The 25,252-nt window shown below is 33.4% G+C and overlaps 1 protein-coding gene across 1 annotated transcript in view; it reads right to left on the bottom strand.

Moving 5' to 3' along the window:
• Positions 1-25,252, bottom strand: part of SLC7A11 (solute carrier family 7 member 11) — a 74,652-nt gene that overhangs the window by 37,465 nt on the left and 11,935 nt on the right. The window contains exons 4-6 of the mRNA XM_012766310.3: positions 18,811-18,936; positions 14,844-14,943; positions 8,938-8,982 (exon numbers count right to left, since the gene is read on the bottom strand). Of these exons, the coding sequence (XP_012621764.1) occupies positions 8,938-8,982; positions 14,844-14,943; positions 18,811-18,936 (271 nt within the window). The remainder of the gene's footprint in view (positions 1-8,937; positions 8,983-14,843; positions 14,944-18,810; positions 18,937-25,252) is intronic.

The following is a 25,252-nucleotide window of genomic DNA, read 5'->3' as shown; positions in this document are numbered from 1 at the left end:
TCAGATTTCATGACGGAGTTTCTTGGTAAGATAATGAACATAAAAATAGGTGACTGCAGTAAAAGTAAAAACAGTCCATCCATGATATCAGCCCAATCAGCCAACAGTGTGACAATGACAATATGGGTGTGGGCATACAGATATTTGGTTCAGGAGGAAAAAAAAAACTGCTAACAAATTCTGGTTGTGATGTGTGAGCATATTGTCACCTGAGGGAGGTTAGCAGACTATAAAATAAATAGCAATTCTCATCATCTTCTGAACCTTTTAACTACAAATAATTGGGCACTTTGCTGATGATGCAGAACAACTCTTCAAGATGATTAATAGGTCATGTGTGTAGAAAGGCACCCCCTGTTCATAAAACAATTATGCTAATCCTCTAATTTTTTCAAAGATTATGAAAAATTCTAATCTTTGAAGAATATAGGTTTTGGTTGTAGACAGTATTTGTACATTACTTGTCAAACTCATTAACACTTTTGAATTTCACATATTTTATCCTCACAACCCCCTGAGAACTATAATATAGGGATTATTATCCTCCATTTAAAAGTGGTAAACAAAGATTCAGAAGCAATTTAGAGGTCTGTCCAAGGTCAAACAGCTAGTTAAAAAGAGATGGGATTAGAATTTCAATTTCCTGAACCAGTGCTATTTTCAAAGACTCAGTAAGTAGATATTTTTATAGTTCATGAAAGTGAAGGAAATCTTTTCTTCACTGGGAAGTCTCAACTTCATTTGGTTCATTTTAGATGTTTATATTGGTAATACAGTTTTAGCTTGTGCCTATACAAATTCAAAAGTTGCTGCTTGTCCTGAGCAGATTAATAAGCCAAGTCAATGTTTGAATGTGACTAGAATAAAATTATCAAAATGATTTCAGTGCATGGTGGTGCGTAAATACAATAACCTGGATGCATCTTGTCTCTGCCCATAATGAGCAACATGTGATATTATTCTCTTTCAGTGAGAATCTCAAACAACATTGAATCTGCATAATTGCCCAAGCAGCAGCAGTCCATGGACTAGATGTTAGTGGTCTAAAAAGGTTTTTACCAAGTATGACCCACAATGTAAAACTTACTTATGAGTCACATTTGGGGCACAATCACCTAACTTTCATATCCAGACATAGACAAGAGAATGAAGGTAACTTATGTGCATAAGTAAAAATACTGATGAGGGCAGCTACAAAAGTGTGAATTCAAAAGCAGGAGGCAATCGTAATACTTAATAGAGGCTGACTTAATACTTCTGTTTATGGAAGATATTTCTTTTCAGATAAGAAGGGTTCTAAATTCTAAATGGAATTTCTGCTGTGTGTTATTTCACTCCTCATTTGGGTAGTACTTGTTGCCTTGTAAGACATTTGGCCTACACTGCTTATGCCACCCAACCAACATTTTATCTAAGCTTGAAATGGTCATGGCAATTAGCATGTTGCTAATCAGCGTAAGCAAGTGAAAAAGATTGGCAGCCCCGTTGAAAGAAGTTGTGCCTCCTCTCGTCTTATATTAATTATTGCTATTTCTAGATATTATAGAGGAGATTTGTGCATCTGGTTTAAAAAGTAAATTAGATAGTGTTCAGGGTGCCCTCTAATTTTAAAATTCTGTGATTCTATCATTCTACTAATCATACCCCTTGCAATCTCTTTTGGAGGGGCTAAAGGGAACAGAAATGTAGGGGAAAATTAACTCAACCACTGATATTGCCCCCAAAACATGAGTTCATTATTCTAGACTCAAAATATAAACTTCTAGGGTTAAAATTAGAATTTAGAAACAACTAATATGGAAGGAAGTAAAACATTCAAAAGCATTGCCCTTCAAATGTTGCCTCATAATGGGGTTGGAATCCTTAAAATTAAAAAAAAAAAAAAAAGCTAAATGGTTTCCACAAGGCACTTGAAGGATTAATATCTGTCTTCTTTGATTACCCCATGATAAAATATTATAATATAATCCTATAATTTCTGCACCACTTATTTGACACTTCAGCCTTACATGAACAAACTGTCTTTGAGCCAAATGTATTTTTTATGCATATGTGAAGCTGAGAAATGCAAGAATTTTGATCCCAAGGTACATCAACCACATGTTCCATTAGTGAGAAATTTTTAGACTGAACAAAAGCAGGGAAGAGCAGTTTGGTGACCTTGTTTTATGAACATAAAATCATTTCTTCTCTGTGATATCTGGCCAAATCTTGACCTTTTTGTCTGCCTCAGTGGCTCAACTAGTTTAATTCTACTCCTATTTTGAAACATTTAAAAATGGATTTAGTAAGCTTTACATATATTTCCAGAAGAAAAGCACAAAATAGAATGATTCTAATTTAGGTACTAATTATTTCAACAATTGAAGAAAAGCAGTGTCACATTTTAAGATAATTCTAATGATGCCTTATTGTTATTAATAAAGAGATGCCTCATTTTGCCAAAGGGAATATCTTTGTAAACTTGGATGTGAATTCAATTTCACAATTCAACTCTATTAAGAGACCTCATTCTTCAAGAGATTCATTTGGCAAAAACTTTTATAAATTAAATCAGTTTAACAATCCCAATTTTTCTATATACATTTATTTATACTGAAGTAACTTTCTATAAAAATTGGTTTATATATTTTAAAAACACGTATCACTTGAGTATTTGTATTAGAAACTTTGGAATTATTCTAAGAATGTAGACATCACCTTGTAATAAAAAATACAAAATATAATATTGCTATTTTCTAGCAACTATTAAGTTAGAAATACTTAAAGCATATGAATAGGAAGATTTGTCTCTCTCAGAAAGTTGCATTCTTAAAATATCAAAAATTTAAGATAAAAGACTTCAAATTAACTTTTAATCTTTAGTCACATAAGTTTGCTACAACACATTTGGGTAAGATTTTTTTATATCCACCTGTATTTTTAATCAGGTTAACAGTTTTATGTGTCCTATAGCAGCAGGTCTTATATAATAAGAAATTACTGAGAATAGTCTATAAAATTAAAACACACATACTAAGAATTTAAGATTGCAGGATCTGAACTGAATGAAAATAATGTGTTTGTTTGTGAACCATTCGTGGACCAATCTGATAGAACACACTGCCTTAAAGGTCTTTGGGCATTTTTCCCAGACCAAGTTTTCTCTTCTTCTAAGTTATCATTGGTACAAGGTGTGATGACTTTGAGGCATCAATTAATATAAATTGGAAGCAGGCAAAGTATTAATTAAACATGACACTCTGATTATTTAAACCTTCTATTAAAGTTGATTATTCAGAGTGTGTTGATAGCCTGTTCTTCAAAATGACTGATGATATCAAGCTTTACTGACTTCCTCTAAGTCTACCATTTCCAAGTCTACAAAACAGAAGGAATAAATGAAGTGAGAAGAACACTGGAACAAGTCTAATAGACAAACTGACTAATCTCAGACCCTCAAGGTCAAAGCAAAGCAATTCATTTTTCAGCTTTCATCAACACAAGACATGATTTATCAATCCAAGAGCAGGATTACAAACATTATACATCTCAATGATATGTTCTTTGCACTATGTTACTTTTTGAACAATGACAGATTGCATAGTCCCCACAAAAGTAATATCATAAAGCAAAACTCATTATATTTGCACAAGCACTTTAATTTTTAAAATAATAAGTTTTATACATAAGCAATCATTATTACTACCCATGCCATTTGGGGGGTATAATAGCATTTTAAAATTGAGGTGTTCTTTGGGATTTTACATGGTCTCAACTTTGGGCATTCATGTCCCTCAAAATACTATTCTTACCCTAATATATTCATTTGTGAAACTAGTCACTATGCTGTAGGTAATTATTAAAGGCAACATTATTATGTTATTATAAAAGTTCAGTGGCAATTATTATATTTGAAAGATTGCTACTTCTGTAAGTCCAAAGCTACTCTTGGAGAAGAAAACACTGTAAGAAAGATGATGGGAAAATTTCTTAACATTATAAATGTAATCACATACAAAGGAATTTTGTCCAAGTATTTCTCCCTTGTTACAACACTGAAGGAACTGCTCTATATGGCATGCTTATAATAGCAGCTAAGAAATTATTTTATAGAGTAATGTTAGGTAATTTGAAAGATTTCATGAAATGAAATTACATGTAAAGGGTAGTCAATTGAGATCATGAAAACTGACTCTGAATTTTATATATTTTTAATCACAGTATTATTTTCACTGATCTAAATTAATTAACACCTTTTCCATTAGGTCACAATTTTAGGAAAATTTTATTGCTTAGGTGGAGGAGGATAGTAAAAGGTGTTGTATCTTCAGCTCATGATTCATTTCACCAGCTGCCAGAAAGTTGCATGTTGCAGCACACCTGGACACATGCACCCATGACTGATTGGGAAACACATTTATCTTGGCACGTCACAAAGGAGATGGAATCATAATTATTCTCCCTTGTAACTAAAGGTATTTTGGAGCTGTATCTACCTACGAAATAATGCAAATTTCACATCTGGACTAGGTCCACAGAATTTTACCATCTGTTCTTGATATTCAACCATAAATATTTTCCAAAGCATTCTCTGTGTTTAACAAAATAAAATTCAGCTTTAGATGACATAATATTGTAGGAAATGTCATTTTTAAAAGTAAGACAATAACTAAATCACTCAAACCTCTGAGTTTCTTTGGTTGATAAATACCTAATACAATATTAACTTTTACTGTACATTAAGGGGATTTTATATATGTCCCATATTTTAATTTTGAAAAAATAAATGTGTTGGCTAAGTTTTACACAAATTCCTCCATGTAAAAATTGAATATCTAAGTACCTCATGTGAAAGAATAAAAAGGCATCAGAGGTTGCATTCTTAAGTCTTAGGAGTTAGTCATTACACTGACCTCAAAAATTTAGAGATTCTTAATCTCTTCTGAGAATTTCATTAGTTTAGAAGCTTAAAATAATACACCAAATTAAAAGTATTCTAGATATATTTAACAAACTATGCAGAATTGTGATTTTCAGAAATTGAAAATATTTCATCCAATATAACTAGTGATAGTAATCTTTGTTTTAATAGTTATTTTAAAATTATTGTAAAACTCATATCTTATGTTTTTCCCTTTAAAGTACAAGTTTGTATTTTTTCTAAATATAAAAATTCAATGAAATCTGTACACAGGAATAAGAGAAAAGATTTTTTTGAGTAAGACCTCAAAGCACAGGTGACAAAAGCAAAAATAGGTAAATGGCATTACATCTGATAAATGACAAACTAAAAAGCTTCTGCACAGCAAAAATCAAGAGACTAAAGAGACAACCTAGAGAATGAGAAATAAACATTTGCAAACTATGTATCTGACAATAAATTAATAACAAGAATACATAAAAACTCAAATACAGTAAAAAAACAATAATCTGAAAAATGGGAAAATAATCTGAATAGACATTTTCCAAAAGAAGACATACAAATGGCCAACTTGTATTTTTTAAAAATTGCTCAGCATCTCTAATCATCAGGGAAATGCAAATCAAAACCACAATGAGATATCATCTCACCCCAGTTGAAGTGGCTTGTATCAAAAAGACAAAAAATAACAGATGCTGGCAAAGATATGGAGAAAGGAAAACTCTCATATGCTGTTGGTAGGAATATAAATTAATACAGCCATTATAATAAACAGGATGGAGGTTCCTCAATATGCTAAAAATAGAACTATTATGTGATCCAGCAATTTCACTGCTAAGTACACATCTAAAAGAAAGGAAATTAGTATACTGAAGAGATATCTGCACTCCCATGTCTATCACAGCACTATTCACAATAGCCAGGATGTGGAATCAAACCAAGTGCCTATGAACAGATGAATGGATAGAGAAAATATGGTACATATATATATATATATAATGGAATATTATTCAGGCACAAAAAAAAGAATTAAATTCTGTCATTTGCAACAACATGGGATGAGCATGGAAGACATTAGATTAAGTGAAATAAGCCAGGCATGGAAAGACAAATATCTCATGCCTCCACTACATAAAACTTAAAGTGTTGATCTCATGGAGGTAGAGAGCAGAATGATTGTTACCAGAGACTGGGAAGGGTAAGGAAAGGCGGATGAAGAGAGGTTGGCTAATGAGTACAAAAATACATTTAGACAGGAAGATAAATTCTAGTGTTCAATAAGATAGCAGGGTGACTGTAGTTATCAATAATTTATTGTATATTTAAAAATAGCTAGAAGGGAGGATTTGGAATGTTCTTAAGACAAAAAAAATTGACAAATATTTGATGTGATGGATGTCTCAATTACCCTGATTTGATCATTACACGTTGAATACAGGCATCAAAATATCACATGTACCCCCCAAAATGTTTCACGTATTAAAAAAAATAATAGAGATCAAAAAATGCATATTCAACTTTAGAACTGAAAGTTTAGAGAGTAGGCTTCAATATGATATAAAATAATTTGTCATATTTCTTTCAAAAGCAAATAATTGCTTGGAATATTGAAGCCTAAAAACTATTATGTGAATAACATTTTACCTTGCTCTAATAAAAGGATATCACTATAATAATAATAATCTAATAATAATAATAGTATGTAGAGATTGAAAAATGATAGCAACTAATCTAAGCACTTTATACATTTTAATTCATCAACACAACCCAGTGAGGTACATGCCATTATTATTTCCATGTTTTGAGGTAAGGAAATTTCTTTGCAACAGAAAAAAAAACTGCTGAATGAATCATTATCATCACTGATCCTTAGTATTTATATGCACTGAATCATGGACATTATCAATGTGTGAAACTAAGGCCCTTAAATTTGAAATAGAGAGAGAGAGGGAGTCCATAAGTGGTATGCTACTCTGCTGGAACACATCAGAAATTCAGGCTGGAGTAATAATGACATAGATAGTTCAAAGATAAGCTTAAAAATGCAAACAAATTAAAACAAAAGCTATATTCAAACTGTTAAATAACATTAAAAGAGAATGTGAACTATATCAACACCACTGATGTACCATATAATAAATATTATAGGTCATGTCCATAAACCTACAATTTGCCATTTTTATAAGAAGTATATGCTTCTATTAGATTTTAGTAATTGGTTTCTGTAAAATGTTTTTAGAGTTAAAAAACCACAGTCACAATCCATAGTAATTTATTTTACATAATAGAAATTCAATAAATATTTCATATAAAATCTAGTAAGAGCTGTCTTTTCTCTATGTTACCACTTATACACTAATTATTCTCAAAAACTAAAAAGATAGGTCAAGCTAGTCTGCCCAGTGAACCTGTGGCCTCCTGGCCACACGTGGCCCTCCAGATCCCCTTATCAATATTAATAATGGATTAATATTAATAAAGGGATTATTATTTAATAAGGGATTATTATTAATAAAGGGATTTATTCTGTGAAGTTTGGATTCAGTCAGAAGGCCGCACTCAAGGATCCAGAAGGCCATATGTGTCCTCAAAGCCGTAAGTTCTCCACCTGTAGACCATAGCTTATCATTTCCGAGTAATGCTAGAAAGAACTAGTTCCTGGTAAATATGTGTTCTCTACCTATAATTCCAGTTATAAATATGACAATACTGTCATAAGTTGGCCATAGTTCTTAATAAAACAGCTTTTCACATGTTTAAATTACATATTGATTTGCATAGCAGTTGAATCTGATGCCATGAAACATCATTTTAACCTCAGTTGCTGGCTTATGTGTTCTAAACTCTGACATCCCTGGGACTTGGCCAGATCTAATTGGCTTATTATCTCCTAAGATACCTGGTGCCAGAATTTCTTACTCTATCTTAATTGGAATTGTCAACCCTTAGGCATATTCTCTGATGTCCAGGCTATTTCCTACTGACTCACCTTTGTTCCTGCTGTCCCTTTTCCTAGAAATCAGTGCTTGTATGTATGAATGTGTCTCTTTCTCTCTCTCTCTTCTCTTTACCTAAGGAACATTAACTCATCATTTGAGTCACTATATAAGCAACACCACCCTGGGTAGAGTTAAGTATTTCCCACTTTTCTCTTTGTCAAACTGGGTAAATAATATATTATGGTATCAATGACACTGTTAGCTTTGTTTGGTTAAACATTTGACTCATTGACTAGACAATAAAACACTTGAAGACAAGTCTCATTGATTATGTAAGCTGTCCCTAGCACAATAGTTGGAACATAGCAGATAGTCATTAGGAATAAAATGAAGTAAATAACTATAAAATTTAGTCTACATTTTACACAGTTCTTACATATTCTCTCTTTTGTCCATGATTTTTTTTGTTGTTTTTCTTCATGAAGTCAATGCTTATACACAAATCATAAAAATAATTCATTTTCTAAGTGAGTACATTTTTAGAAACACTATGTAAATCATCATCAAATCATCTAACTATAAAATTGTTACCTATGAAGAAAGAGTAAAAACAATCTCAGCTATTAAAATTTACAGCTTCCTGTCACATTCCCTAGGTATTTCTAGGCTTTCATAACTAATTGTTCATTAATTACATTACTCTCTTTAATTGGATAGTTATGAAAAAAGTTTACATGAATTTTTAGAAACAATCAACTTTTTTCGTTTAAGCTATGCTGTGTGTAGCTGAAAGTCTATGTTAAGTTGTATGTATGTGTTTATATGAGATAGGTTACCTAAAATATAACTTTATTCTTTCCTGATTTCAGGTTAATAGGCACTTTAATGTGAATGTAGAATATACAGTTAAGTTATTTGTATATTATTCATGATAAAAATCAAATAAATTTTATCTGCCTAAGAGAATAATAATGATTATGATGACAATAAAGTTGACTAGTACACACTGAATTCCTTCTTCAGGTCTACTTTTTCAACTATGTAATCTTAAACTTTATTCTTCATAAACATTTCAGAGTAAATATGGCTACTTACTTTTCAGGATTTTCCACTTCTTCAGTAACAAAATTGAGGTAAAACCTAAAATATATAAATAATAAATAATTTATAGACTATATTAATATATTTTACCATTATAGTCCAACATTTCAAATTTTAAGTATTTAAAACTGAACTAAAAATTATGAAAACTTTATAAAAAATACTTTAAGTAAGATGTAAATATCAAAAAACCAAAAATTCCCACAAATCACTTTTTGATGAAACCCTATTTGTGAAGAGCTTATCATATGTCTGATACTGGGTGTATGCAGTGAATAGTCCATAGTCTCTGCCCACAAGGAACTCATGGTTTACAGCATGGCCTACGTAGAGTGTGATGCAGTGTGATGCTTCTGCATTGCTGGAGCAAAGATGTGGGAGCCAGAGGACAGGTCTAACCCAATCTAGTAGGTCAAAGAAGGTTTTTCTAGAGGAGGCGTCACCCAACTCGAGCCTTCAAGAATTGCTTAGCCACCTTGAACTCTGGTGAGATGGTGTGAGACATTCCAGACTGAGCACAGCACATGAGCACAGAAGTGTGGCAGAGTGGCCATGCATGGGTAAATGAGAAACAAGTTCAATGTTCTGCAGTACGAGTGTGGCAGAGGGAGTGGGAACAGAATTTAAGTACAAGATGACCTTGGAATCCTGGGAATCCAAGTATTAGTGCTGGAGACAAGTCAATCAAAACTTACAGTGCAATATAAGTGTCACTGCAACATTTCTCAGCTTTCGGGAAGCACTATTAGTCTTCCTAGATAGTGTAAATGTAGTGCACAAGAGAGAACTGAAAATAGTGTAAATAATAATGTATTGTACATGTCAAAATTGCTAAGAGTAAATTTCGAATGTTCTCACCATGAAAAATAAGTTTTTGAGATGAATATATTAATTAACTTGTTTTATTTATTCTATTTTATATTCATAACTTACTCTGTACCCCATAAATGTATACAGATGCTCTTTGACTTACAATTTAGAGCAATGTCCTGAAAAACCCATCATAAGTAGAAAATATCTTAAGTCAAAAATGCACTTAATGTACCAATAAACCCATCAGAGAGTTAAAAAATCATTCGGGCCATCAAAAGTCAGGGGCCATCTGTACAACTATACTTTATCAATTTACAATTAAAAAATAAAAATTTTTAAAAAGATAGTAAATTCTCAATTTGTACTTCTTCTTTCCAGTTTACTGTTTTCCAGTAAGCATCCCAAATAACCTCAAGTCACAAAACTATGAAGTTACCATTTTCTTGTTTTGTGTATTTAGGCAGTTAAGGCATATTGTTAGTCATTATACCACAAGCTGACAACTAAAGATCAGAAAATTTTGAAAATTTCCCAAGTCCAGAACACATTTCTGAATCTCTTATATGACAAGAAGCATTCTAGGCATGCAATATTTCACTTTCAAGTTATACAGAATTGCAAGTATTAATTTAAATGGAGTAATTCACTTTGTGACTCTACTAATTCCACTCAGGAATGCCTACTGCCTTGCATCCTTGATTTTGCTTTCCAGCCTAAAGGGACTTCTGGAAACCCCTTAAAGCGCTCATAGTTCTTTCTTAATGTTCCACGATGTCAGCTTGAGTCAGATTCCATCCGCAGAGAAAGCAAATATAGATAACTGGATCATGAAAATGGAAAAAATCTAAGAGATCATTATGAAAAAGAGCTAGACATACAAAGACAAAGATTTTTTTACCTCTTTATCTTGTAGGTTTAAGAAATTTTTATAAAATAAAAAAAAGTATTTTCAATATACTCTTCTGTTATCTTATTAATCTTTAGAGAGTAATGATAACCTTTTTCATAGGTATGCAGGAGCACAGGTGCATAGGTGCAATATAAAGCCTAAAATTAAATGGTTGGAATATTCACCTAGCAGCCCTTAATATATTAAAATTAAATGGTTGGAATATTCACCTAGCAGCCCTTAATATATTAACTTAAGTATCTCGCAACCTAAATCAAGGATGAGGAAACCTGTTTTGCTCCATATTTATTAAAACCTCATCTAAATTCACAAGTAGGCAGCTGAGGTTTTAGGTTAAGGTGCCTACAGTTTTAAAGACTATATTTTGAGTAAAAACAATGGAAAACCTGAGAGAACAGGAACAATAAAGGTGATCTAAAAAGTTAGCAGCCAAGGATTTTTTTAATGACTAGAAAGTAAGCTTCTAAAAATAGAGGTTGCATCTATACCAGGAAAGCAAGCAACAATCAGTACTTATATCTGGAATATGCGCTCCAAGAGGGATTTGATGTGTTCGTTATAAGCCTGAGGCAACAGGAAGTACAGGAAGAAAAAATAAAACCACACACCAAAAAACAAAAACACAAAAGAAAAAAAAATCCCACACACTAAGAAATATTTCTGTGCTTCTTATGTCAAAAATAGCCAGTTTCTTCTTGCCAGTTGTTTTAGAACACTTTAGAAAGTGTTCTTTTTCAACAATGTTAAAGCAAGAAAGGAAATATTTATGAAAAAGGAGCACATTTTCAAATATTTGCCATAGCTCCCGAGAAAAGAGAAAAGGAAAGGGCTGGGGGAGTAGGAAGGAGAAAGCTTTTTATTTTAGTCCAAACATTTGCATCCTGTGGGAAATCCACCTTTATGTTCTCCTAGTCTCCAGAAATTAGTCCATAGTATTCTCTTTGGTTTACATCTCTTCATGGCCTCTAGAGAATGTTCACAAGATCTATTGTTCCAGCTTTTCCATGATTGTGCATAAAAGGCACTGCAATGCCAGCAATGCACTCTGATACCCAACTAGGTGAATTATTTTAAAAAGAAGCTTATTCTTTAGATTAGATTGGACACAATGGTACAAAATAATCCCAGAAGGTGCTTTAGAAAGATTAAATCCATTGAGGATACGATTTAAAAGGAAGAAAAAAGACACTGAAAACTATTTTCTATCCCCAAATTAAAAAAAAAAAATATATCGCACCAAGCAATATTTTGTTTTGGATCAGGATATAGGACTGAAATTGGTTGGGTTCCCCAAGGCCATAAGGGAGACTGGCAGATGTATTTCTCTGAATGTGGACATTGGCAATAATATTGCAGTTGTTCTGACCCAACTCCATGACCTGGCTGGGTTAATGATTTCTTTTCTCCTAATCATGTTTCTGTGAAGGAGTTTTTTTTCATTCTAGAAAGGTTCATTGCTCCTCAGAAATAAAAGTCTGCTCTATTCAGATTCCTCAAGGTTTGGTGGTGTCTTTTTCCTATGCAAACAGAGCAGGGTCTTCAGGACAACAAAGGTCTTGCTGCTTTTTTTATTCAGGCTCACAGACTGGGCAATAAATTCTGATGACAATAGCTGCTTTGCTCTGTCTTAATCATTTACAATACCACCACCATTTTCTTTTCTTTTCTTTCTTTATTTTTCTTTCTTTCTTTTTTTTTTTTTTTTTTTTTTTGCCAAACTTTATCATAGCAACAGCATAGAAAGTGGTGGCTCATTTGCAGTTCCCCACTGATAATTCTACAATCAAGTCTTATAATTATGTCATGAAGGACAGAGAGCGGCCAGAAAGGCAGGGATCACAATTGGAAAGTGAATAAATGCCCCTCTCTTGGGGAATTCTTTTAGTCTCCATCTTGTTCCATTTACATCCAGATAATAACTTTTCTTCTGGAACTCCAAACCATCACACTATTATTTTTTCTAAACACAGCTTCCTTTTTTGTAAGACTGATGACCATAGATTAACAGCCAGATTATTTCTACCTCTTCACAAAGCAGCATTCAGGTAGCCCAACCACCTGCTATAGAAGCACAGTTACTTATCTGTCCCCTACGTAAGCCACTTGTATCAGATAACATTCCATTTAAAATCCTGGACTTATTTTCCAATACTGTGACTGAACCCTCAGGGATATAGTAAATGAACAGTTTCTTGTTCTTTATCATAGGAGGTAGACATGAGGATTTTATGGGTAAAAGTATAAAAATAGTTCATGCCCACCCTTAGGTCCTATAAAAAGAGTTACATCTTAGGTTTGGCATTAACTAAATAAAATATTAATAAGATAATTCAACTTAAAAAGAATCTTTATACATGGAGAAATACATCAGCCCTCAAAACCCTGCAGAAATGGAGAAAATTTGCTTTACGTGAAGCAGGTGATCTGAATTTTCAGTTCTGAGTGGTGGAAAAGTGAGGAGGGTAAAAGAATTAAGGTTCCGTGGGAACAGATGCATGATACTCACAGGCAAAAGAACTTCATTCAACAGAATTAATCAAATCTCCCTTGTGACTATGTCCACATTCCACATTCCTGATTGCGTATTGCTCAGTTCCCAACACTTGGCTATAGCTGAAAGCTTTTGCTACCTCCTCACTTCGCTCTGTCATCTCCTGGTGACCCTCCCAGTGGCTTGGCTGCAGCCCCAGGGCGCAGAGCTCTGATCCAGGCTGAATAGCCATAGAACAGTTGATTCTGCTTCTAACCCTGTGATCATGCTCAGTTCTTTTCTCTGCCTCGCGCCACATTGTGCTTTGGACAAAAGTAAAAAGACTTCAAAAATACTGAGTGATTCAAAACTAATGCTTACACACAATGACTATAAAAATATTCCTGGAATATACAAATGTTTTTCACTGATCTCTTTAGAGCTACAATCTTCTAACAATCTTCAAACATATTTTGCTTCAAAGGCCATGTTAAGATTTTAAGTTCCTGTACTCTCTTAATTCTCCTCCAATGCTATATTTTTATAATTCAATGAGATTAATGGGGTAAACACTCTATTTATTTTGAAATATATCTTTACATTCCATGCATTAGCTGGAAGGTAAGATCCTAAACACTAAAGAAACAAAGGAAATTATATTTGTGTTGGAAATGCATTTACATAAGTTTTGAACTAATGTAGTTTCTCGATATTTTTAGGCTCATAGAACATTCTCACAGCTAAAGCTATGTAACTATTAGTTTTGTAAATAATGTCAAAAGAAACATTGCTATTATTTACTCCAACTATAATGATTTTGATGTTTAAATAATGCTTTTAGACTTATTAGGTTTTCTTGCAACTGTCACTTCCAACTAAATTTTACTAGGTAAATATAATGTATTTAGAAAAAAATTCCACTCTTCTCTATGATTATAGTTTTTTTTTCTTTTCAGTTGTTTTATTGATTATAGTTTTTCAAATACATGAAAAGCAAGGAATATATACAAAGTTATAATGCTTTAACGGAAACAGTAAGCATTACAGATAGACATACATCAAAGATAATTTATCTATGGCATCATGATTTCAATTATCTTTGCTATATATTTTTCTTTTCAGATGTTGGGGAAATTTTAAGGAACTTGTAAGGTCCTTTAAAATGTAACAGAATGTCTAATACAGTTGATTTCATTATCTTGGTTTCTCTTTCCCTGCCTTTAGAGTTATCATTTTATCTCCTGGGAATGTCTTACATTTTTCCATATCTAAGTTATTTTTCTTTCTCATGAGAAGGTGGAAAAATTAATTAATCACTATTTGTTAATACCTTTGGAGCTTTAGCTGAAAGGCCCTTTGACAAACAAGGTACTATTCTTTGGTACCTTATGGTGCTATTATTTCCTTAGTAATTCGGATTGGCTCCTAAGACTCGGCATTTGTTTATATGACATTAGGCAAAATCTAGTAGTCACTTTTCCTAAAAGCCTGTTATGTTTAAGTCATAAGCATAGTAATCGACCTGGTGGAGGGCATCACACCATATCTCTCATTTCAAGTAGAGCATATCACGTTGATCATGGTTACTCACATGGATACTCACAAAGTGCCTGGCACTTTGCTTGGTACTTAACTAAAGTACCAAGCGCAGTGCTTAAAGGAATTAATGCACCATACAAGCCACCAGGTCTGGAGATATCAACTTACCAGCCAGCATATGCATACATTCCATAATAAAAAGCTAGGGGCAACCCCATAAGACTAGCATCTCTTCCTGAAAAGGCATCTTTAAAGTGCTGTGTTTGACCTGCAATCAAATAAGAAGATTTTAGTGTTTTTCAAACAATGGGTTATTATTCTGTCTTTAACCACAAACATGGGGAAGAGGGTGTGAACCATACTGTTTTAGGTCTAGATTTCTTAGTCTCTGATCATTACCAACTTTGTCTATTAATACTATACCCATTCCAGAGGAGTCCAAAAAGTCTATTGATCACTGCTATTACCATTTCACACTTCTCTTTTACTAAAGTTATAGCAGAGATGAAAATGACATTTAAAAAAAAAATCCTTTGTTTGAGTGTGCCTCTACTGTGACCACGAGAGAAGACTAAAATATCTTCTGTAATCTATAGTCTTCAGGAATGTGATAGAATGATCAAAGACAATGCACAGCTTGAATGCAAAGAAATATCCAAGAGTCTCTCCTCAATGAGGAGATGGCAAGAAACCTCAGAGCTGCTTTCCCACATCATTTAACTTTCTGCTTTCTGTTTATCAGGTGTAGTTCCGCAGATACTTGCTAGAACAGTGGTTGGAAAACACTGAGGACCACACCTGCCACCCCAACCTGCTCGCCTCTCGTGTAAATAAAGTTCTATTAGAACATAACAAGGCCAATTCATTTAAGTATTGTCCATGGCTGGTTTCATCCTATAACAGCAGAGTTGAGTAATTTCAACAGAGACCTTATAACTCACAAAGTTAAAAATATTTACTATCTGGTCCTTTACAGAAGAAGTCCACTGACCCAGTGACCTCGTCCTAAAGAATGGCATGGTTTCCTTCTAGAAACATCAAAAAGATATTATACTGAACTTCAAAATAAATAGGTTTCAAAATGTTGTATCAATATGTGGATTGAATGCTTTTATTCGTCAAGTATTAATATTTCTCTGTTTTGTGAATACAGTGGACCTTTTTCTTGCATATCTTTTGGATAGTTTAAAAAGTTAGAAATTCAGATTTACTTTGGTCAGTCAGTAGTCAAACTTAACCACAAAAAATGGCTTTTATTTCCCAAAGAAATGAGCAATGAAATTACCCAAATGGGATACGTATTAGTACCCTTGTTTTAAAATAGATCATTATGTAATTAAATGAAAGGGGTATAGGAAGTGGCTGAAGTATTTGAGACACTCTATCTTCAGTCAAATCTTTGTTGTTGCTTACATCATCCAGGCACAACATATATTGATAATAACACGTGTGAGTATGAAGACCAAAAATGGAGAATGTTGAGTTATACACTAGACCATTTTTCCCTCAAACAATGCCCAAAACATAGGTCATTTTTAAAATAGTAGCGTGAATTCAGAAATCCCCATTTTACTAAAACATTTCTGTGTACTTATAGGCAAAAAATATAAATACTGGAAATCAGATAAAAACATCTATTGAATATTCTTTTTTCATGATTTGTGGTCTCTCTGGCATAAAGGGGGAATATTTCTAAGAGTGTAGCACCAAATAATTAATAAGAAAAATCAAACTCTGTAAAGACTGAGTCACAAACACTGATCTCCAAAAGTGCTATTTTGAAAGTATCACACAAGAGAAGCATTTTATTTCTAAACTTCAGCAATATTTTGTCTGCATTATAGAGGTCTGAGGAAGACCAAGGTCATAATACTCAAAGGGAAGTTTAACAAATACTTACAAGTGGATACAACTATGTTCAGGGTCTGATTAGGGTAGAAATAAATGCACAATCTGTATTAGTAAAGTCTTTGTCTTCCTAGAGTTTCAGATTAATGTAAAAAATATGTGATCATGTTAGAAATAAAGAAAATCACAATTTTAGGCCGGGTGCAGTGGCTCACGCCTGTAATCCTAGCACTCTGGGAGGCCGAGGCTGGAGGATCGCTCAAGGTCAGGAGTTCAAGACCAGCCTGAACAAGAGCGAGACCCATCTCTACTATAAACAGAAAGAAATTAATTGGCCAACTAATATATATAGAAAAAATTAGCCAGACATGGTGGCGCATGCCTATAGACCCAGTTACTCGGGAGGCTGAGGCAGAAGGATTGCTTGAGCCCAGGAGTTTGAGGCTGCTGTGAGCTAGGCTGACACCACAGCACTCACTCTAGCCTGGGCAACAAAGTGAGACTCTGTCTCAAAAAAAAAAAAAAAAAAAGAAAGAAAATCACAATATTATAGTAATAGAGTAAATATATCTGCTAAGACTGATCTCTAAAATATTAAAATTTACATTAAATATGCTAATGTTCTTAGGGAATTTCTTCATTGGGTGACATCATCAAGAAGCCTGGTCACTTTAAGCATTGACATCGTAATTATTAACTGAAGAATCCTTCTCTTGTAACTGCCAACAGAATTCAAGAGATACATCATGATCTCTGCTCTTGAGAGATTTGCAATACATTTGGGGAACCAAACCTTGACTTTTGCACATATATAATGAGGTACAAAAATTGACTATAATGCTCCCTGTAATGTCTTACACCACAAAGAAAAGGAAAGAAAATAAATCTTAATTTCAAGGGATAGTATATCATCTTTTCGAATCTAAACTAGAACAAAGGAAGGCCAATGACCTAGAGATTCTGCACTACTTACAGAAGACCAAAGAAGTAACCCAAAGAAAGAAAGCACTAACAAAACATATTTGCCTACATCCCAAATGAATACAGAATACGAGAAGGCCAGCTCAGTGGAGCCAAGGTGAATTAGAAGAACAGACTCATATCTTCTCTTCACTGCAAGCTCTGGTGCTCAAAATCTCCATTGTGTTTATTTTGAGTTGGCTGAGGTTGCTGGATTTGATAAAAGCATTTCCGCCAGCAGGGCTCTAAGATCTCCCACTAGGCTTATTAAATGGTCAACAGCATCTTCCTTTCTCAGCTACAGAGTGACTGATCTTTCAATGTTTGTTATTGTTTAATGCCTCTACCAACAGCGATGATTTTGCTAAACTTTGGCATTTCCTTTTGCCTCTTGTAACTCTTCTCCTGCAACGTCATGAAATTTCTCTATAAATTCTCTTTCTTGGAACAGACAATATCAATGTAAACACTAAATATTTACCATGCCCAAGTTATATGTCACTCTTTTCCAATTTTTCTCTCATGTTCCCATTTATTTCCTACTATTATGGCCATTGCTAATTAAAAATCTCATGTGGACCTTTCTCTTCCAACAGTTTCCACTGAATCCAAGCAAGTGCTGAGGCCTTCTTCACTAAAACAACTGAAACTCTAAATTTCACCACTGAACTTCTTTTTTTATTATACAGTAAACTTTATAAAGCAAATAATCTCAGAAAATGCTACATTTCTGAAGAAATGCAAAATTTACATGAAAACGATGCAGCAATAAAAATTAAGGTTTTTGCAACTATTTTTATTGTCATATAACATTAATATTTAGTTTTTAGGAATGCTGTTCCCATATCTGACTCCTCTTCTAAAGATACCACTCTCCAGGTAAAAGAAATGATAACCAGAAAGCAAAAACAAATTATTGATCACCTTTTATTATTTTCCAGATATCTTTTGTGTTCTAATCTTTATTACTATTATCAGACAATCTTAAAGTAAAAGTAAAAGGACATATTTATCTGTAGTTAAAACTAAATGGCAGATTTGTTTTTTCCACTTGGGGTTTTCACTCCAAACAGTTTGTACTGAGAGAATTCACTGATGCCTTATTTTGTTGCTTGGCCCAGTCTTAATCCTCTTGCTGCCATTCAACTGTAAATACCAACTCACTCACAATGAAGCAGCCTTTCAAATCAATTAGATGACAGTATAGAATTTAAGTTCCACAAGCACAGACTAATTAAGGATTCTGCTAATACAAGCAAAAGTTAGTGTTAAAAGAGATCTAAAGCAGATAACGTATTTTAAAAAGCATTTACTTTTCAGTCCATACCTTTAATTAGCTGCATGACTCCAGGGACTATAATTATCAGAATTGCTGTGAGCTTGCAAAAGGTTAGGAGAATCTGGATCCGGGCGCTCCAGCTGACACTCATGCTATTTAGGACCATCACTGTAGCTGCAAAGGAATAGATGCAGTTACAAAAGGTGAATCCTCATTGTCACCAAGTTATTTTAAGCCCTTGTTCCTCAAAGTGTAATCTATGAATCAGTGGCATTGGCATTACCTAGAAGTGCTTTAGAAATGCAGAATCTCAGGCCCTGCTCCAGACTTAAGCAATAAAAGTCTACTCTTCAACAAGCTCTCCAGGAGATTTTTATGAACATTATTAAAGTTTGAGAAGCTTAAATAAAACCTCTGGACAATAAAAAATTTCTCTCTTGTTCTTTATGTATGTCAATAGCAGTGGACATATATTGCAGTATTCTAATAATCATATCAAATATCTTCTAACCAAACCCTGAAGTCATCACAGCATGCAATCAGATTGCTGATATTGACTCTTTAGCTTGCTATGGCAACTATTCCCTGGCTCACGCTTGCCAATGTGAATCGCACTCAAAAAGGGGCAAGAAGAAGAGAAGTTGGCTAAAATCTTATACTTCATTCTCAGGACTAGTCTTAGCCAGCATTTTTCTTTTTGGTTTTCCTCTCCACATTCCAATTAACACAATAAGTAGTGACTTTCAATATACCATACATATATAGGCTTTCAAGACATGTTTTGGGGCTTGAGTAAAATATCATAAAGTTATGAGCCCAAAAGAGTTCCTCCCAAACTAGGATGCACAATGGGTTCAAACCCAGTAGAATTTCCCATTCCTAATGATGCTCTCTATAGTTTTCCAAGCAATAATCACTATCCACCCTCCCCACCTTCTGGACCATGAAAGCCTAGAGGATAGAACAAGAGATAGTTATCTCTGTATTGCTAGTATCCAGCTCCATGCCTACCCTAGGTAGATTATTAACACATTAACACATTTTTTGTTGAATGAATTAATGACTGAACTGGATTCTCAGTGAGAAATTCTAAGGTACAAGGTAAATGTGGGTGCTCTAAGACCTTCCTTTTCTACTCTGCTTGAATGTCTGAAGTTAGTCTAGACAGTGGATTTCAACCTCATGCTCTTTCCAAAACCCCATGTTTATAGTTAACAACAACAAAAAAGCTACTTCACCCCTGATAACTTGCAGTTATTACATACAAGCTTTATTTTTATAAAGGTATATTACCCCTAAACAAATATCAAAAATGTATAAAGCTATTTCTCAGGGGATGAAACAAAATACAGAATTCTCATAATTCAAGTTGTAGTTGGAAGTTTTCCTATGTACAGTAATAAGAGTTATCTTCATAGTTTCCATGGCCTGAAATAATCACTAGTTCATTTCAGAATTTAAGGATCAGTGCAATTACCAACACATAATGTATAATGGCTAAATTTTAAAACAACATAGACCCCTAAAGGAAGGCTAATTGAGGTATGTCCTTTTAATGGTTTACATGCAGATATTTAAAATTATGGCGGAGTTAAATATTTATTACAAGAATGGGTGTTCATGTATATTACTGACTAATACAGCAAGTTATAGAGAGATGAATGGATGGATAGAGAGAGACAGAAAGAAAAAAAGAACTGAAAGAATATTTATCAAAACATTAATAGCAGGTATCCATAGATAATAGAATACCAAATAACTTTTAAATAGAATACCAAATAACTTTTAAATTTTTGTATTTATTTTTCTTAATTATTTTAACAAATTTTATGATGAACATGTAGCGTTTGGTAACTATAGCTAACAACACTGCATTGTATACTTGAAATTTACTTAAATGTTCTCATCACAAAAAGAAAAGTGGGGTAACTAGGTAAGGTGATTGATGTATGAATCAAGTGAAAACCTCGATTGTTTTCACAAAACATATGTATATTAAATCATCACATTGTACACCTTAAAAATCATATAATTTTATTTTCCAAATATATCTCAATAAAGCTGGGAAATTTTAAAAACTAAATAAGCAATGAAGCACATTTTATTTCATTTTATTTTTATTTTTTTGTCTTAGTCATTCTACAAAGCACATTTTTGACAAAAATTCAAAGATAGGGAAAAAAAGGATCAGAAGATCCCATACAAAGTGTAATAGGGGGTTACTAATGAAGGAATAATTCATAGTACTGATGAGAATGATCAGAAAGGCCAAAGCCCTGAATAAGCTACAAGGGACTCTACAAGGGCATAGTTTATCTGTTTGAAACTGGAAACATAAAGGAATAAACAGGTCCAATGTCAGTGGCAAAGTGCATTATTTTATCAGAGATGTGACAATTACTTATCTCTCCCCAACATAAGGCACTTATATATTGAAAATAATTTAGTGTAACTCCTCTCCCCTCTTCATCATCCAGTGAGTCCTTTCCTTTTTTATGCAAATAACTGTGGGATGAGTCATCATATGAAAATGATTATTTTTTTAATTAAGGAGCTCCAACATTAGCATGAAAGTGAAAAAAAATTGGTCTCATGTTCCCACCAGGAACAAAAGAGCACTGTTTTCTTTTAAATAGAGCTCCTAAAACCCAAAGCACTCTCTATTTCTGAAAGTACTCTACAATAGGAATGAGCTGTGTAATAGAGAGGAAGGGAGAAAAAGAAAGAAGAAAGAAAGAGAAAAAGAAAAAAAAGAGGCAGGCAGGCACACAAGAAGGAAGGAGAGAGAGGGAGGCATTCTTATTTTTGGAACATCTAACCATCTATACATTTAAAAAGAAAAGAGGGTTTGTTACTTTCATAAAGAATATAAATACCTAATGCCTATTGAAATTGAAAAACAAATGGATAATTGAGATTTTATTTTATATTTTGTAAAGTTTTCTTAGTCAAATGGAAGACAAAATCAAGCAAATATTATGAATATTTATGAATAATTTCACCTTACTTTCCTCTCAGCTGAAATAAAAATTCTGGTTAAGATACTAGTACACTGCTGGTGGGAATGAAAAACAGTAGGGAGTTTCCTCAAAAAACTAAAAATAAATCTACCATATAATCCAGCAATCTCACTGCTGTGTATATATCCAAAAGAAAGGAAATCAATCTATCAAAGAGATATCTGCATGTCTATGTTCATTCCAGCACTATGCATAAGAACCAAGATATGGAATCAACTGAAGTATCCATTAGCAGATGAATTAATACATAAAATGTGGTATATACACACAATGGAATAGCACTCAGCCATAAAAAAGAATAAAATGCTGTCAAAATAGCTAGAAGAGATGATTTGGAATGTTCCTAACACAAAGAAACAAGTGGGTAAGGTGATGGATATCTCAATTACCCTGATTTGATCATTACACATTGTGTGCATGTTAAAAACATCCCACATACCCTATAATTGTACCCCATGTACAGTTATTATATATCAAAAGTTTTTAAATAAAATATGTGCAAAATATTTTTAAAAACAATTTTTCAAAGAAGATATATAGATTACAAATAAGTACATAAAATGATGCATCATTAGTCATGAAGGAAATACAAATTAAAAATACAATGAGATATCACTACACACCTATTAGAATGTCTGAATTTAAAAAGACTGACCATATCAATAACAAAATGTGGAGCCAACATACACTGCTGGTGGGAATATTCTATAACAGTACAACCACTTTGGAAAAGAGTTTAGCAGTTTCTTTAAAATTTAAAAATATGTCTACCAGGTGACCCATACATTCCACTGCCAGGTATTTACCCAAGAAAAATGTCAGCAGGTGGCTTTACAAAGGCTTGCACTTGAATATTAACAGTGGCTTTATTTGTAATAGCTCAAAACTGGAAACGACGCAAATTTTCATTAACATATGAAAGGACAGACAAATTGTGGTACACCTGTATAATGGAATACTACTCAGCCATTAAAAGGGTTGAACTATTGAGATATAACAGTGAAGTGGATGATTCTTGAAATAATTATGCTGGCCAAATAAGCCAAAAGCAGGACAAATAAGAGCTCATGCTCTATGATTCCAAACAAAATTCTAGACAAGAGAAACTATAGTGACAGAAAGCAGATCAGTCGTAGCCTGGGATGAGGGAATTGGGAAGCAAGGAGGAAGAGATTGGAAAAGAGCCCAGTGAGAGTTTAAGGGATGATTAATGTATTCAATATCTGGATTGTGGTGATGGTTTCACAAGTATAGCCATACTACATCATACTTTATCAAATTGTACACTTTAAGTGTATGGTTTATTGTATGTTAATTATACCTCAATAAAACTTTACAAGACATATTTTTATCAAAGGTTTCTCTAAACCCTGTTTTCTCTGAGCATCCAGACCTTGCACTCATTATTTGCCACACCAGATCCTGAGATGCACCGGTATGACCCGCAAGGTACAGCTTAGCAAATGAGAAGGCAGCCAGTTCAGAGGCACAGTGAAGCTCTCAAGTGTCTATAGCTGTTGCTTCATCATGTGTCTTTACAGCAAAATTTAAGTCTATATCTGTTATTTATCCAACAGTATTGAAAAGGGATTTGGGATTCACTAAATGCAAGAGTTTTCTGAGTTCCCAAAACAAATAATATCTACTTTTTTTTCATATACCCACATTGTAATAATCAAAGAAATCTGAGCCAGCTCTCTAGTCCTAGCTTTACTTCCTTTGAATTATAATTGCTAATTTCACACATGAGGAAATAATTGTATCAGTTTCAGCTTACTTTTTTACTTGCATTAAATTTTACCAAGATAAAAAATACAGGGTATATAGTTTTTATTTACTTATTTATAGTGCAGTTTCCTAAGAACTGAAATGTAGCAATGAAAGTTGTATCTATAAATCCTGGAGATAAGAAATACATATTTGAAGGGAGCTGTATTTGAAGAGGATGGTTAGGGGAATGTTAAGGACTGAAGCTGTGATTTAAGGACTGGCAAGTATTTCTTTCTGCACTCTGTGTAATTCAAGGCTGCCTTTGGTTTTGAAGAGTGAGGTTACAGAGCCTGGATATATTAGGTTTTCTCCCCAGGTTCAGATTCTTTTTGGCTTCTGACTTCTGACGGCTTCATGCTAAACCAGTAAAATAAATGGATGTACATGTATACATGTGCTTCATCTTGAGATGTGGGTTTTTCCATTACTTTTTGTAATGCCTGCCTGGAATCTTTGATCTTTTTGTTAAGATCCATTTCCTGGATACATTAAGTTCAGAAAGGGTATGTAGCAATAAACACCTTTAAAAAGCAGGGGGATCATCAATATCTAGGATGTCACTATTGGGAATGAAAATGGTAAGCATCACATAAATGTAAACTATTATTTTATGGCAGACATTGTATAAAGACTTCACATGGATAATGTTATTTAGTCCTCATATTTCTATGACATGGTTACTAATGTTGGCCTTATTTTTCAGATAAGCAGCTGATACTTGAGATATTATTTAACTTGCTCACATTTCTACCATTAATGCCCAGATAACAATGAGGAAGTAGCTCAAAAGACATATATCGAAATAACATTCATCAAAAATCAAGCAGGTGGGGGGGGGGAAGAGGGACAGGGTAAATTCACATGTACAATGCATACTATCTGGGGGATGGGCACGGTACAAAAGCAATTTATGTAACCAAATCATTTGTACCTCCATAATATTCTGAAAAAAAGACATATATGATCTTACTAGTATACCTAGTTTTTTTGAACTCATGATGCCTCTTCCTCTCTGCAAAGGTTTATGTTTATCTAACTGGAATTTCAGGACACTTTGAGTTCACATTTATTTGTCATCCTCCTAAAGAATATGATGCTTGTTCTGTAGTACTTGTATATTTTAATACTATGCATATCTACCTAAGAATTGGTTGTCTTGGTAATGTAGTTGTGGTAGAAGAGTAGATATACCCAGACTTCAGAAGATTTAAATGGAGCCACTTCACGGCTATAGTTGAAATGCTAACATAGAAATAGTATTGGATTTTCTTTCACGTAATTTGGTGGTGCCAGGAAAATATACATCTAAAATATATTTGTAGAACTGGGTTTTTTTTTTCACAATGCAATCACAAATGCTATTTTGCTTGTTTCTCCCAGTTACTTCTACAAGTTTTGAAAAGTAGGATGGGGCTGTTAACTTATCTGTATAAAATGAATCAGCAAGGAAGGGACTAATCTGGGACTAGATCTCATATCTTAAGGAAAGTATTTTTTTATAATGTTCTGTCATTCTAGTATATCTTTATAAAGGGTCTAGTTTTAGAAGAACAGAACATACTAAATATTTTAAATATTTAATATACTTCTATGCTGATTGAAGCCACAAGAGCAGTGAAAATCCATGGACTTCCACCAAAGGAAACATGACTAATGTCAGTATCAGGCTATAAGAGAGCAACCAAATGTGAATATATAAG

The sequence above is a fragment of the Microcebus murinus genome, chromosome 15 (genome assembly GCF_040939455.1).
Source record: "Microcebus murinus isolate Inina chromosome 15, M.murinus_Inina_mat1.0, whole genome shotgun sequence".
Taxonomy (NCBI): Eukaryota; Metazoa; Chordata; class Mammalia; order Primates; family Cheirogaleidae; genus Microcebus; species Microcebus murinus.
This window is presented reverse-complemented; position numbering and strand designations above follow the sequence as displayed.